This window comes from Myotis nattereri (genome assembly GCF_964212035.1).
Source record: "Myotis nattereri genome assembly, chromosome: 3".
In the NCBI taxonomy this organism is placed as follows: domain Eukaryota; kingdom Metazoa; phylum Chordata; class Mammalia; order Chiroptera; family Vespertilionidae; genus Myotis; species Myotis nattereri.
This window is the reverse complement of record NC_138077.1, coordinates 41,541,400-41,565,793: the sequence shown is the minus strand read 5'-3', so window position 1 is coordinate 41,565,793 and position 24,394 is coordinate 41,541,400. Positions and strand designations below refer to the sequence as shown.

At 36.6% G+C, this 24,394-nt stretch overlaps 1 protein-coding gene across 1 annotated transcript in view; it reads right to left on the bottom strand.

Moving 5' to 3' along the window:
* Positions 1 to 24,394, bottom strand: part of ATP11B (ATPase phospholipid transporting 11B (putative)) — a 105,525-nt gene that overhangs the window by 38,601 nt on the left and 42,530 nt on the right. Inside the window, exons 9-20 of the mRNA XM_081086605.1 lie at positions 22,823 to 22,887; positions 19,262 to 19,343; positions 14,990 to 15,140; positions 13,642 to 13,839; positions 11,140 to 11,382; positions 10,455 to 10,630; positions 9,955 to 10,023; positions 7,859 to 7,932; positions 7,682 to 7,785; positions 4,894 to 5,075; positions 2,262 to 2,465; positions 139 to 292 (exon numbers count right to left, since the gene is read on the bottom strand). Of these exons, the coding sequence (XP_080942731.1) occupies positions 139 to 292; positions 2,262 to 2,465; positions 4,894 to 5,075; positions 7,682 to 7,785; positions 7,859 to 7,932; positions 9,955 to 10,023; positions 10,455 to 10,630; positions 11,140 to 11,382; positions 13,642 to 13,839; positions 14,990 to 15,140; positions 19,262 to 19,343; positions 22,823 to 22,887 (1,702 nt within the window). The remainder of the gene's footprint in view (positions 1 to 138; positions 293 to 2,261; positions 2,466 to 4,893; positions 5,076 to 7,681; positions 7,786 to 7,858; positions 7,933 to 9,954; positions 10,024 to 10,454; positions 10,631 to 11,139; positions 11,383 to 13,641; positions 13,840 to 14,989; positions 15,141 to 19,261; positions 19,344 to 22,822; positions 22,888 to 24,394) is intronic.

The window sequence follows — 24,394 nt, the reverse complement described above, 5'->3', positions numbered from 1 at the left end:
ATAATATGAGAAATGACTGACCCATAGTTAAGATTCATATACTGCATACCACCAAACAGACCTAGTTAAGTCATTAACCTTAAAGAATACTTTTAGATCTACGTATCTTTAATTGAACTTTTTATAACACAAACATACCTTAGCTTTCTGCAGTGGTGCCATACGACAGCATAATACAGCTGAGCAATTTCTGCAAACATCCATAAATAGTTTTTCATGCTCCCTGAGTGCAAGAGATAGACTGGTCCCATCCACCACCAGCCCATGCTGAATCACATGATCCTCTGTAATTCTAAAACAGAAAATAATTATGTCCTCTGAAGATACTTTGAAGTCATATTATTTACACTCGCTTAGTAAACAAAAGATTCTTACTGAAAGATGGACCATTCATCTATAGACTTTATTATTACAAAACTGACATGTCAGGGAACAAACTAAATTGTATTACCTTGAAGTTAAGATTAAGTAGAACTGAGAGTGACTGATATGATGAATAAAACAGATGATATTCAATTTTACAATACTGATATGTAGACACAGTAACTATATTTTCTAAATGTGAACTGTAACATATAATCTCAGTATATTCTCCCAAATTGTGAGTATACAGTCTTACAAAAATAAAAACATTGTTATATTTAGTAAATCCTAATTTTAAAAAATTAAATAAAAACATTCAGAAAAAATCATGAGCTAAATTATGTGTAAGTAGGAAGCAAAGGGATGAAGGAATCATAACTGTTCTTTTTTTTTTTAAAAAATATATTCTATTGATTTTTCACAGAGAGGAAGGGAGAGAGACAGAGAGTCAGAAACATCGATGAGAGAGAAACAACGATCAGCTGCCTCCTGCACATCTCCCACGGGGAATGTGCCCGCAACCAAGGCACACGCCCTTGACCGGAATCGAACCCGGGACCTCTCAGTCCGCAGGCCGACGCTCCATCCACTGAGCCAAACCGGCCTCGGCAACTGTTCTTGATATTAACTCCTACAATGGACTGTGACATGAGATATTACTATGGTGAAACATGGATAACACTTCCCTTGTGCGCATATGCTATATGAGTACTACTCATGGTATGATTACTGGCAGCTGGGCAAACTATTTGTTGCCAGGAAGAGATAAGAAGCTTGCATCAGTATCTAAAACAACTACATTACTGACCACACTATTAGGTTCCACTGTTTCTCCCCACTCCCATTTTGTAAAGATTTTCTTGGTAAAAGAAGCAATACACAGATTTACATTCTGGTGCAAGCATTGTATTTATTATTCAGAGACACTTTAACATATTGTTGAAGGCCAGCACTCAAAGTAGCATTGCGCTGCATCTAATTTGATAAAATAATCAACACTTCACTGTGATAAGTGTGATATTAGCTCTAGCCAGTTTGGCTCAGTGAATAGCGTGTCAGCCTGCAGACTGAAGAGTCCTGGGTTTGATTCCAGGCCAGGGCACATGCCCAGGTTGTGCTCGATCCCCAGAAGGGGGTGTGGAGGAGGCAGCCGATCAATGATTCTCTCATCATTGATGTTTCTCTCTCTCCCTTCCTCTCTGAAATCAATAAGAATATGTTTTTTAAAAAGTGTGATATTAGAAGTCCATTTTTCTTGTTTGGAGATAATGAGTAAATAATGATAGTTAAAATATAGTAAGCCCTGGCTGGGTGGCTCTGTTGGTTGGAGCATCGTCCTGGAAAACAAAAGGTTGCAGGTTCAATTCCTGGTCAGGACACAACATAGGTTGCAGGTTCAATTGTACGGGAAGCAACCAATCGATGTTTCTCTCACAACGATGCTTCTCTCCCCCCCCCCCCCCCCCCTCTCTAAAAACCAACGGAAACATATCCTCAGGTGAGGTTTGTAAATAAAAAGTAAAATGTTAGATGGCAGTATGTGTGGCACTCAAGACACTATTGAGTTGCTGTAACTTGAAGTGTATCAAGCAGCAGTGAAAAATGATAAAAATGCTTCATAAGGTCTGTTATAAATACTCAGCTGTGTTGCTATAGTGCAAAAGCTTTCACTGATGACATGTAAATGAATGAAGGTGGTTGTGTTCCAACAAAATTTTATTCACAGGCATCAAAATATTAATTTTATATAATTTTCACAACATGAAATATTATTCTTTGGATTCTTTTTCATCCATCAAATATAAAAATTATTTTGGGCTCATGGGCATTAAAAAACTGGCAGTGGGCCATAGTTTACTTACCCCTCAACTATCTGATTCAGATAATTATATTCTTACCTTCTGGCAAGCTGCCTCAATTGTTCAGCACATTCGTTGTCCGATTTCTGGTTTATAAGTTCAAGGATATTCATGGTTCTATGAAAATGTCCACATGATAAACTCACACTAACAGCAGTTTCATGTTTATCTCCAGTAAGTACCCATACTTTGATACCAGCCATTCTCAATGCTTCGATAGTTTCTCGAACTTTATCTTGCAGTCTGAAAATAAACAAAATTAGCAGTAGAAAATACTTTTCTGATTGTATTTTAAATATAAATCACAGAGTATAAGTAAGGTAAATTCTGGACTTCTTGACCTAAGAATGTTATAGTAACATTCGGTTCAGTGATAAAACTGAATTTTTTCCCCCCATTAGGGAAGAGACAAGAATGACTAAATCAGTGATCATCTATTTAACATAAAATCTACAAACATGTCAAACTCTTGGCCAATGGGCCACATGCCTCATTTGTTATAAACTCATATTTTAAGAATATATTTTCAAAGTTGATTTTTATAGTACCAATTAAGTATATGGCCTACATAAACTATTGTATTAGAAAGTCTTAAGTTTTACTATAAGATTTTTCCCTTTTTTTGATAAGAAAATCTCTCATATCAGCAGTTCAAAAATTAGACTGTGGACAATAAAGGACTATATAACCTCAGGTGAGTCTCAGAAATTTCATGAGGACAACTGAAAAGTAAATGAAAACCTAGGGTTGTTTTTTTCTCTTGTTTGTTTGTTTTTTTAATGCAAACACACATAGATCTAAGCTAAGAGGTCGAGAAAAATATAAGGATTAATTTGTAGAATTCAACTTAATTCACAGATTTCAATTTAACTCAAGAAACTGTGAAACACATATTGAGAGTGGGGCTGGAAACAAAGACAAAGAATAAATGGACCTCAAGAAATTCACAGGCGAATAAAGAACAAAGCCGTTAAACAAATAACCCTGTATAATAAAAGCATAGGTGGCATCACGCAACGTCATCACAAGATGGCTGCCACAAGATGTTCACCACAAGATGGCTGGCATGGGAGGGCAGTTGGAGGGACCAGGCCTGCAGGGGAGGGCAGTTGGGGGCAACCAGGCCTGCAGGGGAGGGCAGTTGGAGGGGACCAGGCCTGCAGGGGAGGGCAGTTGGGGGGGGACCAGGCCTGTAGGGGAGGGCAGTTGGAGGGGACCAGGCCTGCAGGGGAGGGCAGTTGGGGGCAATCAGGCCTGCAGGGGAGGGCAGTTGGGGGGGGACCAGGCCTGCAGGGGAGGGCAGTTGGGGGCAATCAGGCCTGCAGGGGAGGGCAGTTGGGGGCAATCAGGCCTGCAGGGGAGGGCAATTGGGGGTGATCAGACCGGCAGGAGAGGGCAGTTGGGGGTAATCAGGCTTGCAGGGGAGGGCAGTTGGGGGTAATCAGGCCAGCAGAGGAGTGGTTATGGGGCGATCAGGCTGGCAGGCAGAAGCAGTTAGGGGCAATGAGGCTGGTAAGCGGTTAGGAGCCAGCAGTCCCGGATTGTGAGAGGGATGTCCAACTGCCAGTTTTGGCTCGATCCCACAGGGCCTAAACCGGCATTGGACATCCCCTCCCACAAGGGGTCGCCAGGAGAGGGTGCAGGCCAGGCTGAGGGACACCGCCCCACCCACATGAATTTCATGCACAGGGCCTCTAGTTGTAATATACTGCCATAAGGACAATGCAGATCTACAAAACATGAAGACTTAACAAAAAGAGCTTTTTAAATTCTTTTAGAAGTATGGAAAGGTTTAGTGGAATGAAGTAATACTTGAACTTTCCTATCTAATAAAGAGGGAATATGCAAATTGACCATCACACCATCATAAAGATGGCAACACCCAGTCCCCTCAGCCCTGCTGGAGTCCAACAGTCCTTTCAGCCCAGCCAGGGAGGGGGCATGGCAGGCACACGGTGTGGCTAGACCTGCCCTCAGCCCCCCAGCCGCCCAGGGCCAGTGCGAGGCGCTGCCCAGCCAACTAGGGCTGCCCGAGGCTCAAGTAACCAGGGCCGGCAGGGGTGTAATGGGGGCATCGCCTTCCCCTGATCTCCAGGTCGCCTCCCATCCCTGACGGCTCCCAGACTGTGAGAGGGGGCAGGCTGGGCTGAGGGACCTCCCCTCCAGTGCATGAATTTTCATGCACCGGGCTTCTAGTACTTTATAAATAGGTATTCACAAATGGGTAAGAGAATAATCAGGTAGAAGGCATAGCCTTGCCAAGGAACAAAGCCACAAAATAGAACAGTGTTAACTACACTTGTTGTTCAGAGAACTAAGGACTGTTTGGTACTATGGAAGTATCAGGTGGAAGGACACAGTAGTGGCAGGTGAGGCTGGAGAATTAAGTAGGTGCTTAATGTCTTTGTATGGCACATACTGCAGAATATCCTAAAAATTTAGGTCTATGGGCAAAATTATACATAGCTGTATTTTTTTCAACTATTTCAGATACCTTGCTAGAAGAAAATTATACACACTGATGGGAAAAAGGCTTTAATTGCTGATTTTGATTTTAAATATATTAATTACAGAATGTTAATAAATGAAATTTATGTCATAAATTAGGAACACTTGGCTAAAAAAATTCTTGAATGAGAAAAATGATATTGCCTATTTATCTGATACTTACCTGTCTTCTACTGCTGTAGCTCCAAGTAATATCAGGTCTTTCTCTATGAATTGGAAGGCATTTGCCAATTTCTCTTCCCGTTGCTGCAAGGCAGTCCTGGCTTCAAATAGGCGTCTATTTATTACCTCATACTCTTTAGATGTCAACTGTCTATAGGCCATGCACAGAGTTCTTAGCCCTTTCTAACACAGAAAAATTAAAGACAGAAATTAAACAAAAATAACTAATGGGGAATTAAGAAGTCACTGAAATAAAACTGAGGACCCCAATACAAAAAATCAATTACAAATAATTTAAAAAGTACTATAATCTAGTGACAGAAAATAAATGAAATGACAAAAAAGTCCTAGTGACCTGAGTTATGGAACACTTATTATCATAACTCTTTCAATTTCTAAGGAGTTCTTAATAAGTTGCTCAAAACAATTAAGAAATTGTATATTAGAGAATAGATACAATCATAAGATTATCTTATCTGTGGTTTTAAAACTGTTTTACCTGGAAAGCCAGAAAGTTCCATAATGGTACCTTCATGATTATCAAGAGAGAGGCAGCCCCAGGTTCTACTTTTCTGTTTTAACCATTACAAATCCACTTTTCCCTACTTCATAAGAAATTTTTAAAGCAAAGGGACTATCATTTCCTGAGGGTTTATGGCAGGGGTGGGGAACGTCCAGGCCATTAAAGGTCTGGCCCTGCCAAAGCATTAGGAGTGAGTTAATTAAATGTATGACCAAATATAGCAGGCTAATTTTTAAGTTGATAATTTTGTATGGCCCACGAATTATGTTATAAATATGTAAGTGGCCCTTGCAAAAAAAAAGTTCCCCACTCCTGGTTTTATGGTATGACAAACTTGCAATTCAAATAAAGAAGTCTGTAAGGTGGCCATTATCAAACAACCAATACTTTCTAGAGCCACTAAATGATTTAAAATTGTATCAGTACATCTTCACTGGTGAACTGGAATTACATAGAATTTTAAAATGTATATGCTTGATTTTCTGATCCTACTGGGTTCAAATTTTTCTTATGGTATTAGTATTTGAAAGTTGGTATATAAATTTACAAGCTTATAAGAGTTCCTTTTCTTGCTATATAATTTCCTCAGAAAAACCCAAAGTAAATGTTCTAATTACAGAACTTGGAAAGGCAGATTTTAAAATACTATATGATACTATTTAGCATATTTCTAAATATTGGCATTTGTTGATTTGCAAATGACCCACACGTATAAATAAATGCTTCTGTTAAAATAACATTTAAAGGACTATGAGATTTATTAACAAATGAACTTAATTAGTTTACTCTATAACAAAGTTATTGAGTTTCAACTATGTGCCAGCACTGTTCTGAATACTGATATGATAGTAAGGTAAAACAATATCTTTGTTCTCATGGATGTTACAGTGTGGTAAATGAACCATCATAAACAATTAGGGAACAGTAATGGGAAAAAAGAAACCATAAGTAAAGGAGGCAGTTGAGCAGAGATGAGTACATTTACAGAAAAGCCGGAATGAGAGATCATGAGGTCCTAATACTGAGAGAGCTGCTTAAAAATTTTTCTATTCACATAATTTGTGGCACTTTGTTTCTGTAAGATTCTCCTACATTATTCATTGAAAGACATAATTCATATACCATAAAATTCACTCCTTTAAAGAGGCTAATTCATTAATTTTTAGTTAACTCAAAGAGTTGTGTAATTATTTTAGCATTTAATTCCAGAATCTTTTCATCACACCCAAGGGAATTCCACATTCATTAGCAGACACTACACTTCCTCCTCTTCAACTGTGGCAATCACTATAAATTTGCTTATTTTGGATCTTTCATATAAATGGACTCTGTGGCCTTTTGTGACTAGCTTCTTTCCCTCAGCATAACCTTTTCAAGGTTGATGCATGTTGTGGCATATATTAGTACTTCATTTCTTTCAGTGGCCAAATAGTCCATTATATGGATATGACATATTATTTAATCCATTCATCAGTTGATGGACATTTGGGTGTTTACTTTTTTGGCTATTAGAAGTACTGCTGCTGATAACAGTTGTGTACAAGTTTCTGGTAGACATGTTGTCAATTTTCTAGGGCAGTGGTCGGCAAACTGCGGCTCGCGAGCCAAATGCGGCTCTTTGGCCCCTTGAGTGTGGCTCTTCCATAAAGTAACGACTTCTGCACATGGGCCACGAAGTTTCAATAGCACTGTATGTGCGTGCCCGCACGTATTTTGTGGAAGAGCCACACTCAAGGGCAAAGAGCCGCATGTGGCTCGCGAGCTGCAGTTTGCCGACCACTGCTCTAGGGTGTATGCCTAGGAGTGAAATTGCTGTATCATTTAGTATACTCCATGTTCTATGAAAAACTGCCAAACTATTTTCTAAAGTGGCTATATCATTTATATTCCCACCAGTGTATGAGGGTCCCAATTTCTCCACATCCTTGGGATTTCCCCTGTATTTTTTTAGTAACCCTCCCCACTTTTTAATATAGTAATCTGAGTGGTCCTTGCTGCTAGAAGTACCCTGATTATAATAGGTTCAAAGACAAGACACATTTTAACAGGTTAAAAGTCAACTTTTAACTAAAGAACATGGATCCAACACATAATTCTATAATTTTTGATAAATTAATGCAAAAATAAACCCCAAATCTTTCATATATATATATATATATATAATATATAGGTGTGTGTGTGTATGTGTGTATATATATATATATATGATATATAGGTATATATACATATCTTTCAGATTTTTTAAATCATAGAAATTTGCACTCACCAAAGCAAATTCATCTACATGAATTCTTGTTTTTTCTATTTCACCGCCTATACATGTAGGGAGAATTGATGACTCAGCTCCTTTAGCAAATAAAAACTTCTCACCTAAAAAGAAAAATGAGTTATCAAGCTCTTAATATTAGATAAATAAAAATTCATAAAAGTTCAGGTTGGTTACCTGAAGGTGCCTGAACAATTACACTCATTCTCCTACGATCTGAATCAAATTCCAGAATATGAAGCAGTTTGTACCTAATAGGGAAAAAAAAAGACCAAACTTTACTTTTTGAATAATATCAAGTAAATATTTAGAAAGAGTACCTATTAAAGATAAAAGCAATTAATTTAGAACAAGAAATTAACCTCAACTACATTTTCAAGATGACTGGTTATGAGTTATTACTAGCAAAAGAAGATACAAATAGAAGGAATTAACATTTATTGAGCACTTACCAAATGCCATGCACTTTACATATCGTATGTGCTTTAAGACCTATGAGAACCAAGGGAGGTAGGTCTTATCTCTTTTTACAAATGAGGACTATTAAACACAGAAAGATTAAGTGATTTGCCTAACGTCAAATAAGTTTGTGAATGGAATCCAGATCTGCCCATAGCTCCATGTCCTTCTCACTAAAAAATGTAATTGAGTCTCTTCTTTTCTGCTCAAACACACCTAAGAAATACACTCACTCACATGAATAACAGAGGCTCATTATAGCAGTGATTCTGAACCTGGGACAGAATACATGTATATAGGTGGGGGAACAAATGCCTAAGGAGCAGTAAAAAAATTTGCATGGATGGGTCAGGTATAGGCTAAAAAGTCTTCTGGATGAATATATACAACTAGAGGCCCAGTGCATGAAATTCATGGGGGGGGGGGGTGCGGGGAGAGTCCCTCAACCCAGCCTGTGCCCTCTTGCAAGCCAGGACCCTTCAAGTAGGGTCCCTAGGCCTGGCCGGAGATCAGGGCCTATCAGAGCTTTCCTTCCCCTGGCTACCGGCAGCTAGCCCTGCCCCTGCCACTGCTTGCCATCTGAGCAGTGCTGCTCCTATCCCCCCCTCCCCCCACCACCGGTCGCCTCCCTCTGTGGGCAATAGGCATGGAGTGCGATGGCTTAGCTGGCCTGGGCCTCATTCTGCGGGAGATAGCTGGCCGTCCCCACACACCCACCACAACATCACTGGCCGGTGGCCTGGGCCACCCTCTCTGGGGAGATCGATTGCCCTGTAGAGTAAGGTCCTGCCCACCTGCCACATTGCTGCCAGCCAGGTGGCCTGGGCCTCCCTCTGTGGGGGGATCAATTGTGGGGCTCTGCCATCAATGTCTCCTCAGAGGGAGGCCCCGCCCACCTGGCCGGGGCTCCGTGACCCATTGCCACGCAGAGGGACGCCCTGACCACCTGCCCCAGCGCCGCCAGGTATCCTGGGCCTCCCTCTTTGGGGCGATCGTAGGGTGATGACGGCCCCTGACCAACTGCATCGCACCTGCCTTGGCTGGCCTGGCGCCAGTGCGTGTCATAGCGTGGTTGTACGGAAGGCTGCCCGGATGGTCGATTTGCATATTACGCTTTTATTATTATAGATGATGTACATATGCAATGCCTTGCCCATATGAAAGATAAACACTGATTGTAATGATGGTTTCTAAGTTGATAGAATGAGCTAGACAGGCTCCCACATGAAAGCAGCCAAAGAAAAAGCTCTACTTAGTTTGGAAAAGCATAGTCTAAAAATGCACAGCCAGAGTTGAGATGACTGGAACTGATAAAATCATGAAAGATTTGACTATAGTAAGAATGGGCCTAATTTATCATACAGAGGAAATAAGATAGCTGTTCTTTAATGTTTAAAAGATAAAATCATAGAAAATATAAGAAAGTTTTTCTTTATTAGTAAGAAACTTACAAAAATCATTACCCTAGGAGTGTGTAAAAATAAATATAAATAAATTCAAGAACCATTAAGCTAAAATAGAGAAGATTCAAAGCAGAATATTGTTATTACTGTGATGAAATACAATGTAATAATATCATTTTAGAGCAGGGTCAGTAAACTTTTTCTGTAAAGGGCCAGATAGTAAATATTTTAGGCGTTGTATACATATATGGTCTATGTTAGATATTCTTTCTTATTTTTTGTAAACAATCTCTTAAAAATGTAATGTAGTTTATGGGCTGTACAAAAACAGGCTGTAGGCCACAAATTACCTAAATCTGTTCTATACTAAATGCTTGATATATAGAAAATTACAATAAAGAAAATAATTACCGTTCCAGTTTTCCAAGTATTTTAACTTCCATAGTTTCTTCATAATTGCCAATAAATACAACGCCAATCCTAGGATTAAAATGAGAAAAAAATATAAAATTTAGGGAATGATATTTCATGTTTCACAATATATTATAACTTAGCTTGAATAAAAATATTTAAAATACAAGTTTAAGATGGATTTTAAAATATTTCCTCTTAATATAGCGCTATTTTTAAGAACTTGAAGGATCAGAGTAGGTCCAAAACAATACACATGTATTCTCATTCTCACAGATTATATTATTCATATTAACCAGATTTTTAGAGATCACATCAAAATATGACTCTACTGCAAACTTAGCAATTAATGATACATTTCAAATTCTCATTAAAAAAACTAAAATAAATTTCTACCTCTATGTGTTTATGAATTTTGTCTGACAATTCAAATACTAGTGTTTTCACATTTTTTATTTAAAAAGTTTTTTTCTGATGATTTGGAAATCAGATTAACCTACCTTGCAGCAGCTTCCACTAAAGCCTTTTCATCTGGTGAAGATGCATAGTACTCCAACTGGGAGGGTGCAAGGCTGGCTTGCCAGGGACCATCACCAATGCCATCAGTCTGAACATTACTAATCTGTACAGTGTGACAGAGACTGACTGCTTTAAAGAAGAGATCGTGTTCTTTAATCTGTAAATACATAATTAATATTCACACTATCAATACCAATCCCAAATGACATTTAGAAAACCAGAAACAGAATTCTAAAAAATGCAAATAAATACAGTTCATATTTTGGTAACCTAAGATCTAGAATAAGAATGCTACAATTTTGAATTGCCTAAATAATAGCTCGTTGCTTCTAACTTTAAAGAGTAAAATGTCACATTTGCTTATGACCCGTCAACTTTTTAAGAGGCATAACCAAATTGCAAGTAAAGGTGAAACTTCTCTTGTGGAAGAAGTGAGGTCTCAGAAAGTATTAAATAAATTTAAGCTCTGTCTCAGCAAAGTCTTCTTTACTCAAAGGCAGTAGGCTTTCCTTAGCTTAGTTCCATTTACAAACACATATTAAGTGACTGTAAATTCTCAGTATTAAACCAAAGGATATATATTTCAAACACATATTTCTTGCCCCACTAATACAAAGATAACTATTTCAAATGAAACTCTTATTTATTAATTTAAAAATTGCTTACTAGTTCAGTTTCATTTTCAGGGCTTGTTCCAAAAGAAGAACTGGATGTAAGATGGGGTAAGTTGTTAAGATGGGAAAAACTACTAAGATAACTTAAGTTTCCATCTGAAGAGTCTGGTGTTGGTCCTTCGGATACAAGTCTACCATTGATTTCTTGGTATTTTATGCCATTAATGGAACATTCCCGAAACTGCATCTCGTTTTCGGTCAGTGTGCCAGTTTTATCTGTAAACACATACTCCACCTAGAGATAGAAAAAACAACAAAAAAGAAACACGCAACCTTTGTGTTCACAGTCCTACGTTAAACAAGAAAAGCTGGCCTCTGTCTCAAGTCAAGTCTGCCTATTAAAACTGATATGTTGAAGCTGATTCTGATAATCCATTAAATAATTAAAGATGCCATGGAAACAAAACAGGGTAACAGAAAACATTTTAAAATATATACACTTTGAAGTTTGTGGCATCTGTATGTGCATGTTCATCTGTGGAGTTGAATGTAGTATTAGTACTTCTTTTTATCTCCTGGATGTTTTTTAGTAGGACTCACGGATGATCTCTGAGCATTGACTGGGTAGCTCATTTGGTTAAAGTATTGTTGTGATACGTTAAAGTTGTGGGTTCAATTTCCGGTCAGAGGATATACAAGAATCAACCAGTGAATATATAAACGAATGGAACAACAAATCAATGTTTCTCTCTTTCTCATCAATAAAAATAAATAGACTGATCTATGAGCAGGGATGGAAGGCATGCTTACTAGTAATGAACTTAAGAGTGTGAAAGGGAATCTGGTTCAGGAGAACTGGTATAGAGCTGGAAACAGAAACACAAAATGATAGCAACACAAAAAATGAGAGGTAGAAAGTTGTCTAAAATAGACAGACAGAGGAAATTGAAAATGAGGGCACGAAACAAATCAGTAAAAAGGAGAAATGTTTAAAAACATCTTTTAAAAAGTAAATAAGACAAATCATTTTATTACTCTTTGAGACTAATTCTAGAAAACTAACCCTAAAAGAAGGTAGGTCCATAAAGAGAAGATTGAAATACTCAATTCTTGATACAACTAGAATTATGATGAGAATCTGCTTATTGCAATGATGACTTGAGAAAGAAGGCATTTGAAACAGGAGGTAGCTATCACAAAGGGAAAAAAATTATAGACCCCTTATAAAAATAGACACAAATCAAATCCAGAAACATATAAAAACGATTAGATACCATGACCATGTGAAATTTATCTTTGGAATGAAAGATTGGTTCAACATATAAAACTCAATCAGTGAAACCCACCATAATAATAAATCGCACTTGATCTTTATTCTAATAATAAAATAGTTATCTCGATAGATGTAGAAAAAGCATTTGACAAAATCCATTACTCTTTCATGATTAAAAAAACACTCAAGAAATTAGGAATAAAAGCATACTCCTCAAACTGATAAAATGTATCTACCAATACCCATGTAACATCTTACTTAATGGAGAAAGACTAAATGCTTTCCCTCCAAGTTCAGGAATAATACAAAGATGTCTGCTCTTGCCACTTTTATTCAACACTGTACTGAAGGTCTAATCGGGACAATTGGGCAACAAAAAAGAAAAGGTATTTATTTGGAAAAGAAGAGGTAAAACTATCTCCATTTGCAGATAACACGACCTTGTATATAGGTCATGGAATCCACTGAAAAAAACTACTAGAACTAACAAGTGAGTTCAGCAAAATTGCAGAATAAAAAGATCAATATATAACAAGGAAGGTAGAATTAAAGTTGGAGCAAAATTGTTTTGACATAAAGATACATGAGAAACTATACCTCAAAGTTCATTATTTTGGAAATAGTAAAGGTAAACAGAATAATTAAGTAACATACCCCATCATATACTAGTAACTAGCAAATGGTGAAACTAGAAATAAAAGATAATATACTTTACCATTGCTATGTGATATTAAAGGTTGCCCAGTATCTATAGCAAATGTCGAATTGTAATTTAAAGAAGGATATCTTAGGAGGTGTCACTTATTTAAAAAAAAATAAAAATAAAAATAAAAATATATATATATATTGATTTCAGAGAGGAAGGGAAAGGGAACATCAATGATGACAGAGAATCATTAATAGGCTGCCTCCTGCAACCTGAGCATACTAGTATGCCCTGACCGAGAATTGAACTGTGACCTCCTGGTTCACAGGCCGACGCTCAACCACTGAGCCACACTGCCTGGGTGAGATGTCATTTATTTATTCAAGTTAATAAAAAACTTTTAGACTAGGAAGAATGAGAATGAAGTATTAAACAAATATGATGATATAAAATACATCACCAGTCAAACAAATAACAGCATTAAAATTGAAACATAGAAAACAAAATTAGATGTGGAGCAAAGTAGGGCTATTTTTGGTAAAAGCCTTCTAATGTTTTCTGTTTTATTAGTCTTTGCACATGTATTTTTTTGATTAAAATAACAAGTCAGGAAAACAAATTAAAAGGGTCATTACCTGTCCAAGCTCTTCATTCAGATCAGAAGTATTGACTTGAGCTTTCTGACCTGATTCTTCATGATAGAGATCAAGATCCCAACCAATAAAAAATGATCCAAGAAATTTCTGCATTTCGACTGTCACATATAATGAAATTGGAATGATGAAATTGTAGAGTACCAAAAAAGCAAGGAAGTCTGAAATAAATCTCAGAATCTAGAGGGAAAAATGATTATTTGATATGTGAAAATATAAAACTATGTTCAGTATTACTGCAGAAAGTTATCAGAAAGTTTCAAGTCCAAACAGACCATTAACTATATTTTGAAGCAGAATAGTCTCATGGACTAAAATTCATTTATTGAGTTGTCTTTTTAACACATTTCCTTGGTAGTTTTATTGCTCATTAGATTCTCAAACAAAGTAAAAGAAAAAATTGGTTACATTCAAATTATTTGTTACTTTTCAGAAGCCACCAAAAACCTGGTGTATCTAAAACTGCTTTTGGCAAAATTTTAATTATAACCTCTGGAATATGCTTACCATTCTACTTTTACTCTTCAAAATTATAGTTAACTAAAAACTGAGTGTAGTTTTTAAAAATTATGAAATTGCTAGCCTGGAACTGCTAGAATTTAAAACTCTTAAATTACAGGTTACACAGAAATAGCCTACTTCAATGGCATAGTAGTACCACATTTAACATGCATTCTGTGAAAGGTCCTAAAAATATGTTCCTGAGATTATCTGCTTTGTGAGATCCAAATTTGTATTCCAGTATTTGTATTTTAATCTAAAGTGAAATTTGGAGAACAATTATTTACCCATATTGTAGGTTAAATTCTCTTGGTAGTCCATATTTAATCAGTTTAAAACTTTATATGACATAAACTGTGTTCTTAACTTCATTCCATCAATAGACTGACAATAAGATTCCTTGAATTATTCTGGCAGAATTGAAAATAAACCAACTTACTCTTTATTTCACTTGTAACATACAGAAATAAAAAACTGAATTTGTAGTATTCAAGTGGATGCCAATACAGATGACTTAAATTTTTGTGATCTCTTGTAACTATTCAAATCACGACATAGAAAATGTAACTGTTCATGTCCTAAAGTGTAAAAAGTATACCAATACATACAGGCTGGCTACCCTTCATTTGCAATGCCGTTTGTTTTTATTTTTTCATCTACAGTGATTCTTTTATTTCAATTACAGTTTAATTTCAATATTTTGTATTGGTTTCAAGTGTGCAATGTCCTTTTGTCATCCTTCAATAGTAATGGTTTTCGGAAGGTCAGAATGGTCACTCCTATCAGAAGTTTCCTTTACAGCAGCAGAGTCAAGAACAGAATAAAATACCTTACTACTATTTCTCTGATGTTCTGTTTTTTGGTTATACCAAGGTTCATCCCATTTTTCTTCAGTTTGCCATGTGTATTTCAAGATAGTACTGATGATGGCTTCAGAAATAAGGATTATTAGATAAATTATCAAAAATGTATTCATTGACCTGAAATGAGAAAAAGAGAATATAAAACATATCAATTATGTGCTACTATTCACTTTAGATTAAAATATAAATATTGGAATACAAATTTGGATCTCAAGCCGAAACCGGTTTGGCTCAGTGGATAGAGCGTCGGCCTGCGGACTGAGGGGTCCCAGGTTCGATTCCGGTCAAGGGCATGTACCTGGGTTGCGGGCATATCCCCAGTGGGGGGTGTGCAGGAGGCAGCTGATCGATGTTTCTCTCTCATCGATGTTTCTGACTCTCTATCTCTCTCCCTTCCTCTCTGTAAAAAGTCAATAAAATATATTTAAAAAAAAAAAAAATTTGGATCTCAAGAGACCACAAAGCAGATAATCACAGGAACGTATTTTCAGTACCTTTCACAGAATACATGTTAAATGTGTTACTGCTATGCCACTGAAGTAGGGTATTCCTGTATAATACTAATACTAAATAAGATATTAAAATATATGATATTATGGTAGCTATTTAAAGCAGTGGTCACCAACCAGTGGTCCGTGGACCACTGGTGGTCCGTGAGGTCCGAAAGGCTGGTGACCTCACTGATTTAAAGGGCACAGTCTTTGTTTTTAAGAAATGACCATCCAACAGAATCTATACCAGCAATAAAATAACCAACACATCTATATCTATAATAATAAAAGGGTAATATTATAAAAGGGTAATATGCTAGTTAGACCAGACCTCTTCCGGACGTCATTCTGGACGTCCTTCCTGACGAAGCCGGGACCGGAGGGAAGCCAGCCTGGGTCCCAGGTGCCTGCGAGCAGCCCAAAGGAAGCAGCACGGGTCCCGGGTGCCAGAGGGAAGCCGGTGCCAGCAGCCAGGGGGAAGGAAGGCCTACTCTTGCATAAATTTTCGTGCATTGGGCCTCTAGTAAGATTATAAGCCTATTTATAGTTATGTTACTGTTCAAAACACTAATACTACATGATAGCTTTGGCCAGCTGTTTTGGTCTAATTATTTTAGGATTATTTTATATTTTCAGTACTTAGGTAATTTTAAGTGTAAACATAACTAACACATCCACTAATTTGTCTAATCTTTATAAAAACTCTATGAGGACCAAAGCCCAAAAATCATTCTGTAAATTTCCCAAATTCACACAAGTCAGGAATTGACTTTAGATCCCTCTTCTTTTCACTGGGCTAGCTTAATATTACAATATTTCACTAGACAAGACTAATATTAGGTCTTTGTTTATTTTATCAGCATTTTCTGATTTTCAACATTCAGATCCTGTATGTATTTTGTTAGATGTACATCTAGATATTTCATTTTTGGGAATGATTGCAAATAGTATAGTTTTTAATTTCAGTTTCTATTATTGGTGTTTCTTTTCTAATGTTAGTGTTTAGTGCTGTGACAGTTAATTTTATGTGCCAACTTGACTGGGCTAACTAAGAGAGGCCCATATTGCTGGTAAAACACCATTTATGAGTGTGTCTGTGATGGTGTTTCTGGAAGAGATTAGTATTTGATTCAGTAGGCTTAAAGAGATATGCTCTCACCAAGGTAGGCAGGCATCATCTAATCCATTGAGGGCCCAAATGGATCAAAAAGGTGAAGGTAGGGTGAATTCTCTCTCTTTTAGCTGGGCTAGCAGAGCTCATGGTTCTCAGGGATATGGATTCCAGGTAATACCCACTGCCCCGTGGTTCTCTGGCCTTTGACTCAGACTGAATGACACCATCGACTTTCCTAGTTCTCCAGCTTCAGAAGGCAGGTTGTTGGGCCTCATGGCCTACGCAAATACTTTGTGAAGTATTTATTTTCAATTGTCAGAATTCAAGGAATCTTATTGTCAGTCTGTTGATGGTATGAAGTTAATAACACAATTTAAGTCATATAAAGTCTTAAACAGATAAACCAGGTGAGCCAATTCCTATAATAAATTTCCTATTTATAACCTACTACTTCTGTTTCGTTTTAGTTGCATCCTACAAAATTTAACACACTGTATTTTCCCTACTTCTAGATTTTAAAAATGTTCTTTGAGATTTCCTCTTTGATCCATAGATTATTTAGAAGAGATCCAGTTGCTTCATATCCTTGCTGAAACTTGGAACTTTTAGTCTTTTTAATTTTCAGCATTTCCAGTGTGTTCTGGTATCACTTTGTAGTTTTAGTTTGTATCTCTCTCATAATTAAATATTGATGAACAATTTTTATGTGCTTATTGGCCATTTGTGTATTTTCTTTGTGAAGTATCTGTTCCAGTCTTTTACGCATTTTTTTCATTGGGCTGTTTTTCTTTTTTTTTTAATGGATTTATAGGAGCTTTCTATGCATTATTATTTATTCTAGATACAAGTCCTTTATCACATATACTAGAAGCCCAGCACTCAAAATCATGCAGCCCGCCCACCCGTGCCGGTCTTTGGTCATTACGGTGTTAGGGCCACAGGCCTTTTATAATATAGATGTTTTGAGAATACTGTCTTCCAAAACAATATGCTTGCTCCTTTTCTTAAATGAACAGTCCGATGAGCAAAACTTTTAAAATTCATGGAAGTTTATCAATTTTTTCTTTTTAGAATGGCTATTGTCATCAAGGTAAGTAAAAACAAGTGTTGAATGGAGGGATTGTGGAGAAAAAAAACCATCGTTCACTACTGGTGGGAATGCAAACTGTACAGCAGCTAGAGAAAACATTGTGGCAGTTCCTCAAAAAATTAAGAATAGAGTTACCATATGACTCAGCAATCCTTCTTCTGGGTATCTACCCAAAAAATTTGAAAACATGTATTCACAAAATATATGCATCCCGTCTTTTCATTGCAGTATTATTCACAGTGGCCAAGACACAACCAAAATGTCCTTCAGAAATAGATGATTGGACAAAGAAGATGGTGTACATATATACAATGTAATATTACTCAGCCATAAGAAAAGATGAGATACTGCCATTTGCAACAACATGAATGAACCTTGAGATTATCATGCTAAGTGAAATAAGTCAGTCAGAAAAAGCTAAGAACCATATGATCTCACTCATATGGGATATAAAACTGAAACTCATCGACACAAACAACAGTACGGTGGTTACCAGAGCGCTTTTTCTACTGAGTACAAGATACATTTTCTTAACATCTGCTTATTTTTGATTGCATAGTGTATCCTTTTAGGTTTCTCAAAGAGTGTGGTTTTTAATTTTAGCAGGAAGTTAACTTGGCTAGGTTCAAATACCAAACACTATCTCCACTGCAACAGGTAACAGGAAAATTCTCTGCTCAGATCTTTCAGCTTGCTGGTACATACCATTACTGTTTCATTGTCAAGCCCACTGGGGTCTCCCCTGCACATGTATAGTTCAAATAGTCAGCCAAGAATATGGAAATAATTTATGTGCAGGTTTAGAGCTCTTGAGGATTTAAAAAATAATAAATAAGTTTAAAAATATGTTTATTAGAAACATATTTAGTATTAACTTACTAAGAAACTGCCACACTGCTTTCCACAGCAGTTGCAACATTTACACTCCTACCAGCAATGTATGAGGGTTCCAATTTCTCCACATCCTTACCAACATTTGTTACTTTCCATTTAAAAAAAAAAGTATATGGACTTCTTTATCAGAAAGCCTAATATCAATGATTTCACAATTTGCCCCTGCTGTGTGTGTGTTAGCCTTTTGCAGTCCGTGAATTTGGGAGTGCCCTCAGGAAAAAAGCTACATTCTTAAACTTTTCTCCTTGTTGATACTGTCTTTGAAGAGTACATTCTTTGCCAGTTTCTGTCTTTTTTTGGGCCACTCTCCAGAGCTTTAAAATTACTGTGTGTGTTTTTAAACATTTTGTACAGATTTTACCACTGTTATCTGCAGGAGGGTTAGTTTGATCAAGTGTTTCCATTATTATCAGATAATATTTATTTTAAAGTCATAATTTGGCATCTACTATATGCCAAACATTGTGCAAAATGCTACATGTATACAAAAATATAAGAAACCATCCCTATCCTCAAGGATATCATCCTGTGTTGATTTGACATTATATAGGGGTCAAATATACTTTTATACACAAAAAAATTATACATAATGAATTATATACACATCCACAGTCATATTTATATGCAAATAAATGAAAAGTTTTCTTACTTTTCTACTGTGGATCGCTTTTGTGACTTGCTCTTGTAATTTAACGCCATCTTTGTTTCCATTCCAGTATATACAGCAACACCTGCAAAACAAAACAAAACAAAATAGTACTTTAAAATAATGCCCTAGTATGTTTCACAAGAAAAATGTACTCACCAGCATGAAAGCATCTAGGAAAATGCATTGTCTGACAGCTGTTACAATCTGACTTTCCTTTCTTTGAATTTTATAAAGGCTTTCTGATACTCATTTTAGGGAACTCTAATTACTCAACCTACTGGATGAGGAAGGCATGGAGGCTCTGTTTCTGAGTTATAACTGAGATATAAGAATGAGATACTATCTCAGTTGAAATTGATAGAGAAAAAGGATTTGGGAAAACACTATAGATAGAGCAAACAGTGTTAACAAAGACAGAAATGGAAAAGTACTTTCTGTTCAGATGGAACAATAGATTGTGATCAGAGTTTGAAAACCCCTGAATGCCAGAATCTGGACCCCTAGACATAATTTCATAAGCACTGGAGCGATAATATGAAAATCTATCAGGGTAAATAAACACAAGGAATGGGCTATTTAAAAAAATTCGTGCCAATGTGAATGACTCTGAAATTAGCGAGAATCGTCTACGGCCATACCACCCTGAACGTGCCCGATCTCGTCTGAAATTAGCGAGAATGACAGTAATAATGGGATTAAAACTGGGGGTGAATGAAATTAGGTAAAACCAGCCTTATAAAATACTTTGTTGGAATTAGACCTTGGTTTGAATGCTAGCTCTGCCACTTACTAGTTCTACGTCCTTGGGGAAGTTATTTAATCTCTGAATCTTAATTTCTCCACCTTTAGAGTGGAAAAATATCCTATATAATAGAAGGCCAATATACAAATTGTCCCCTCGACCAGGAGTTTGACCGGTAGTTCGACCAGGGGGTGGGGCCGGCTGGACAACCACCCCTGATCGCCCCTGGCCCCCCCCCCCCATCAGGGGCAGGGCCAGCTGGACCCCACCTGTGCTCAAATTCATGCACCAGGCCTCTAGTACCTCATAAAATTTTTGTGCGGTTTGTATGACAAGTTAGCAAAATGCCTAGAAACAGATAATCAATAAATGTTTACACCCATGCCTAAATAGTGAGATTTGAGAAGCAGTGTAGGATTCATCATGCCCTCTTCCTAAAGATTTGTCCTGGAATTTTCACCATTAAAATTATTCCATAAAGGCAGAACTTATAACTCAAATGGCACCAAAATTATAGAAATCAGCCAGAATTATACAATAGAGAGAAGTGGTACTGAGGCAAACAATAGCAGACCCATCCTAAAGGCATTCAAATAGACATCTTTTAAGAGCGTGAAAGGTTTTAATGCTAGAGAGATGTTTTAAAATACAGCATTACATGAGAGGGTCTAAAGCTTGGAGGTTTGCCGGGAGCTGGTCCATCCTTGCTGTTTCAAAGGACCTGGCATATATGGCATACTGTTCTTAATATGTTTGCTCACCTTCTTGGCACTATGTGTTTTAACCAAGGTCTCCTCTCTGAGAAAGGTTGTTTCCCCAGGTAGGGATTTTCCCCTGAAGTTAGGGAGGGAATAAAACCTCTTAACTAAGTGCCAGGCGGGTAATTAATCACTTTAACTACGAACAATCATGCTTAAGCTACATAATCTTTACTCCCTGGAATGGAGATAAGAAACGCCCTAACCTTTGGAATAGAGATTGATAGGATTGGAATCAACTGGTATAAATACAGATGTAACAAGACAGAACTTAGAAGACAGAACTTAGAAGACAGAACGAAGAAGACAGAACCTACACAGAACCTAGAGACAGAAGAACTTCGCTGGAGAGAACATGGCAAAAGATCCTGGACTGAACCTGACTACAGAAATTGGCAAGAGAACCTGACTAGAACCTGGTGACTGAACCTGGCTGGAGAACCTGGACAGAACCCAGCTACAGAACCTGGCTACAGAACCTGGCTGGAGACCCTGACAAGAGAACCCGGCTATGATGATCAACTGAACGCTGTCTCCGTGTCATTCCTTCTTCGCCAACTCCGTCCACGCCTTTGGGGACCTCTGGACCCGCTGGGGCAGGACCCCGGCAGAGGTTTTCTTTGGCTTTTGCCATCAGAACATTTATTATAGTTTTCTCTTCTTAGATTGTGGTAAAATATACATAACATACAATTTATCATTTTAATCATTTAAAAATGTACAATTCAGTGGCACTTAGTACATTCACAATATTGTGCTACTACCCTCACTATCTAACTTGAGAACATTTTCATCACTCCCAAAGAAAACCCTGTACCTATTAAGCATCAGTCCCATTCCCCTCCACTACCCAACCCATTAATCTACTTTCTGTCTCTATGAATTTGCCCATTCCAGGTACTTCAAGTAAATGGGATCCTACAATATGTGACATTTGTGTCCAGCTTCTTTCACTCAGCATAATGTTTTCATTTGTTTAATAGTAAATAATTTTCCATTATGTGGATATCCTACATTTTTTTTAATATATTCATTAGTTGATGAACATGTGGACAGTTTCTACTCTATGATGATTGTAAATAGTGCTATTATGAACACTCTCGTAGAAGTCTCTGTTTGGAGATCTATTTTCAGTTCTTTGGGGTATATATCTAGGAGTAGAACTGTTGGGTCACATGGTAATCCTGAATTTAACTTACTAAGAAACTGCCACACTGTTTTCCACAGCAGTTGCAACATTTACACTCCTACCAGCAATGTATGAGGGTTCCAATTTCTCCACATCCTTACCAACATTTGTTACTTTCCATTTTTTTAAAAAGTATATGGACTTCTTTATCAGAGAGCCTAATACTGAGAGATAAGACAGATGAAAGAAGAGAATGAGGAAGAGGACACACCCCAAAAGCTGTAAACATTCAGTAAATAACAAGCTGGCTAGTATATGAAGGGCCATTTCTGAAGAGGGAAGAACTAGTTGACAGCTAAAGATCATCAATGATTTCACAATTTGCCTAAAATTGACTCAGAGCATAAGTTAATTAATTAACTGATTAATTAATAAATCTTCAATGCAGGAACATTATTTATTCATTCTTTTGATCCAGTCAGTATATGTTTCAACAGTACCTGGTATACAGTCATATTAATAAGAATTTGTTGAATGAATGAATGAGTCAGCAGTTTTATTCATCCAATCTAAGAATAATCACAATAGGATTACACAGGTGGTTTACTATACCACAATGCCAGATTATATTGGTTGTCATTCACCATGAATAGAAAGAAGTGCCAGAATTATCTTCTTAGCACTCAGTTTCACAAGTATCAACAAAGAAAATATAAGAGTAAGGTTCTAGTCTATTACTCAAAGATAGAGATTAATAACAAAAACTACAACCAAAATTATATTAACACAATCTTTGTAAGAAAATTATCACAGGCAACATGTAACTAAATAACAAGTTACCCAACCAAAAGAACACAAATGCTGTGCTTTTAGAAATACTTCGTAAAGTATCAACATGAATCTATAATTAAAAACTTTCAACATATACAAACCAAAAATTTCTTTTGTGTTTTTTAATCTGGCTCCACGAAGCAAGAGACTCTCTGGCCCCAGAGGTCTAGGGAAAAACACACAAAAAAACAAAAGCATTAAATATATTAAACATTTAATTAAATTCTAAAACAGCATCTTTAGCAGAAAGTACCTGAGTTATAGTTACAACACTGCTTTTATATAGAACCAAAATCTTAGCTACTATTTAGGTCAATCATAATGTTAGTTACTATAACAAAAACAACTGCTTTAGCATTTCAGTTACTTTAAGATCGGTGGCTCAGAAATAAGATTATGATGGTAAATAAACTCATAAATCCACCAGACCAGTTACAAAAATTTTAAACATAAAACACAACAAAATAAAAGATTAAGCAATGATTTTTAAATGTTTAATAGAGGATGAAAATTTTGAGCAAAATTAATAAACAGTTTTCAAAGAAAATAGAGAATTAAAATGCAACGTAAATAAGAACTGTAGCATGATTTGTATGTAAATGCATAAGCTCTGCACAATTAAAATTACTTTGGTTTATAAAACATTATGTAGTAAGTGAGTTAGTACGTTTGTAGGCAAGATTGACACTACAACTTTACTACTTGCATTGCAAACTTCTTGGAGCTCAGGTCTTCTTGCTGTTTGAATTTCTCTCCATAAAGGAGATATAAAATGAGAAGGAATAACTAGAAAGGAAATTGTACTTTTTTAGTGATAGCAAAATGATAGACTCTGTTATGGATAAGTTAAAAAGTCTTAATTTTGTTGAGATTCCTTATGCTTTTCTGAAATATACATACACAGTCATCCAAATCAAACAGAATTGGAACCAAGATGTCTACAAACCCAAACACTCTAAAAAATCAATGAACCAAGGAGGACCAGGTGTTTGGGACATGGTTAACAAGTATGGTTTTAATATTGAGTCATATTTGGAGCACACTACATGGATATTCCAAAATCTATTAACCAGAAGCCATAAAACAGCTCCTTTTCACGTGGTACTGGTTTTAACAATGAATAGAAAAACTTTGCACTCACACTGGCATATACAATTGGGATATAATGATAGAAAGCTTTGAATTAAAAGGCAGTTCATCAGCAAACTCTGGTTGCTTCAGCACAGACCATGGCTAAAGAGTTTATTGAACATGCTCCTGTGTTAATGTTTATTAAAAATGTGAATCAGTGCTGATGCATGATAGTTTTGGTGGCTTGACTTGAGGATTTCATTTTAAGAAATGCTCAACTCTTTGTCAGTGACTTATTTCAAGCGGCCAGTTTAACTGAACATGTCTCCAGAAAAAAGGTGATTTGATTTAGAAGTTCAAGGGACCATTCCAAGGTTTATTTTAAATTTGGCTTTATGGTCATGAGTAACAATGTAATCTCATCCTATTAGCAAATCTTTGAAATGAGCTCAAGTCCTTTCATGCAGCAGCCAGAAATTAACCTTAATATAGAGGGAAAACAAAACAATCAACCAAACAAAAAACAATCAGAAGAGTAAATAAGAGGTTCTGGATTGGCCACTAAGTACTCTAGTTTGTGTTAAATGATTTTGAAATGAAGA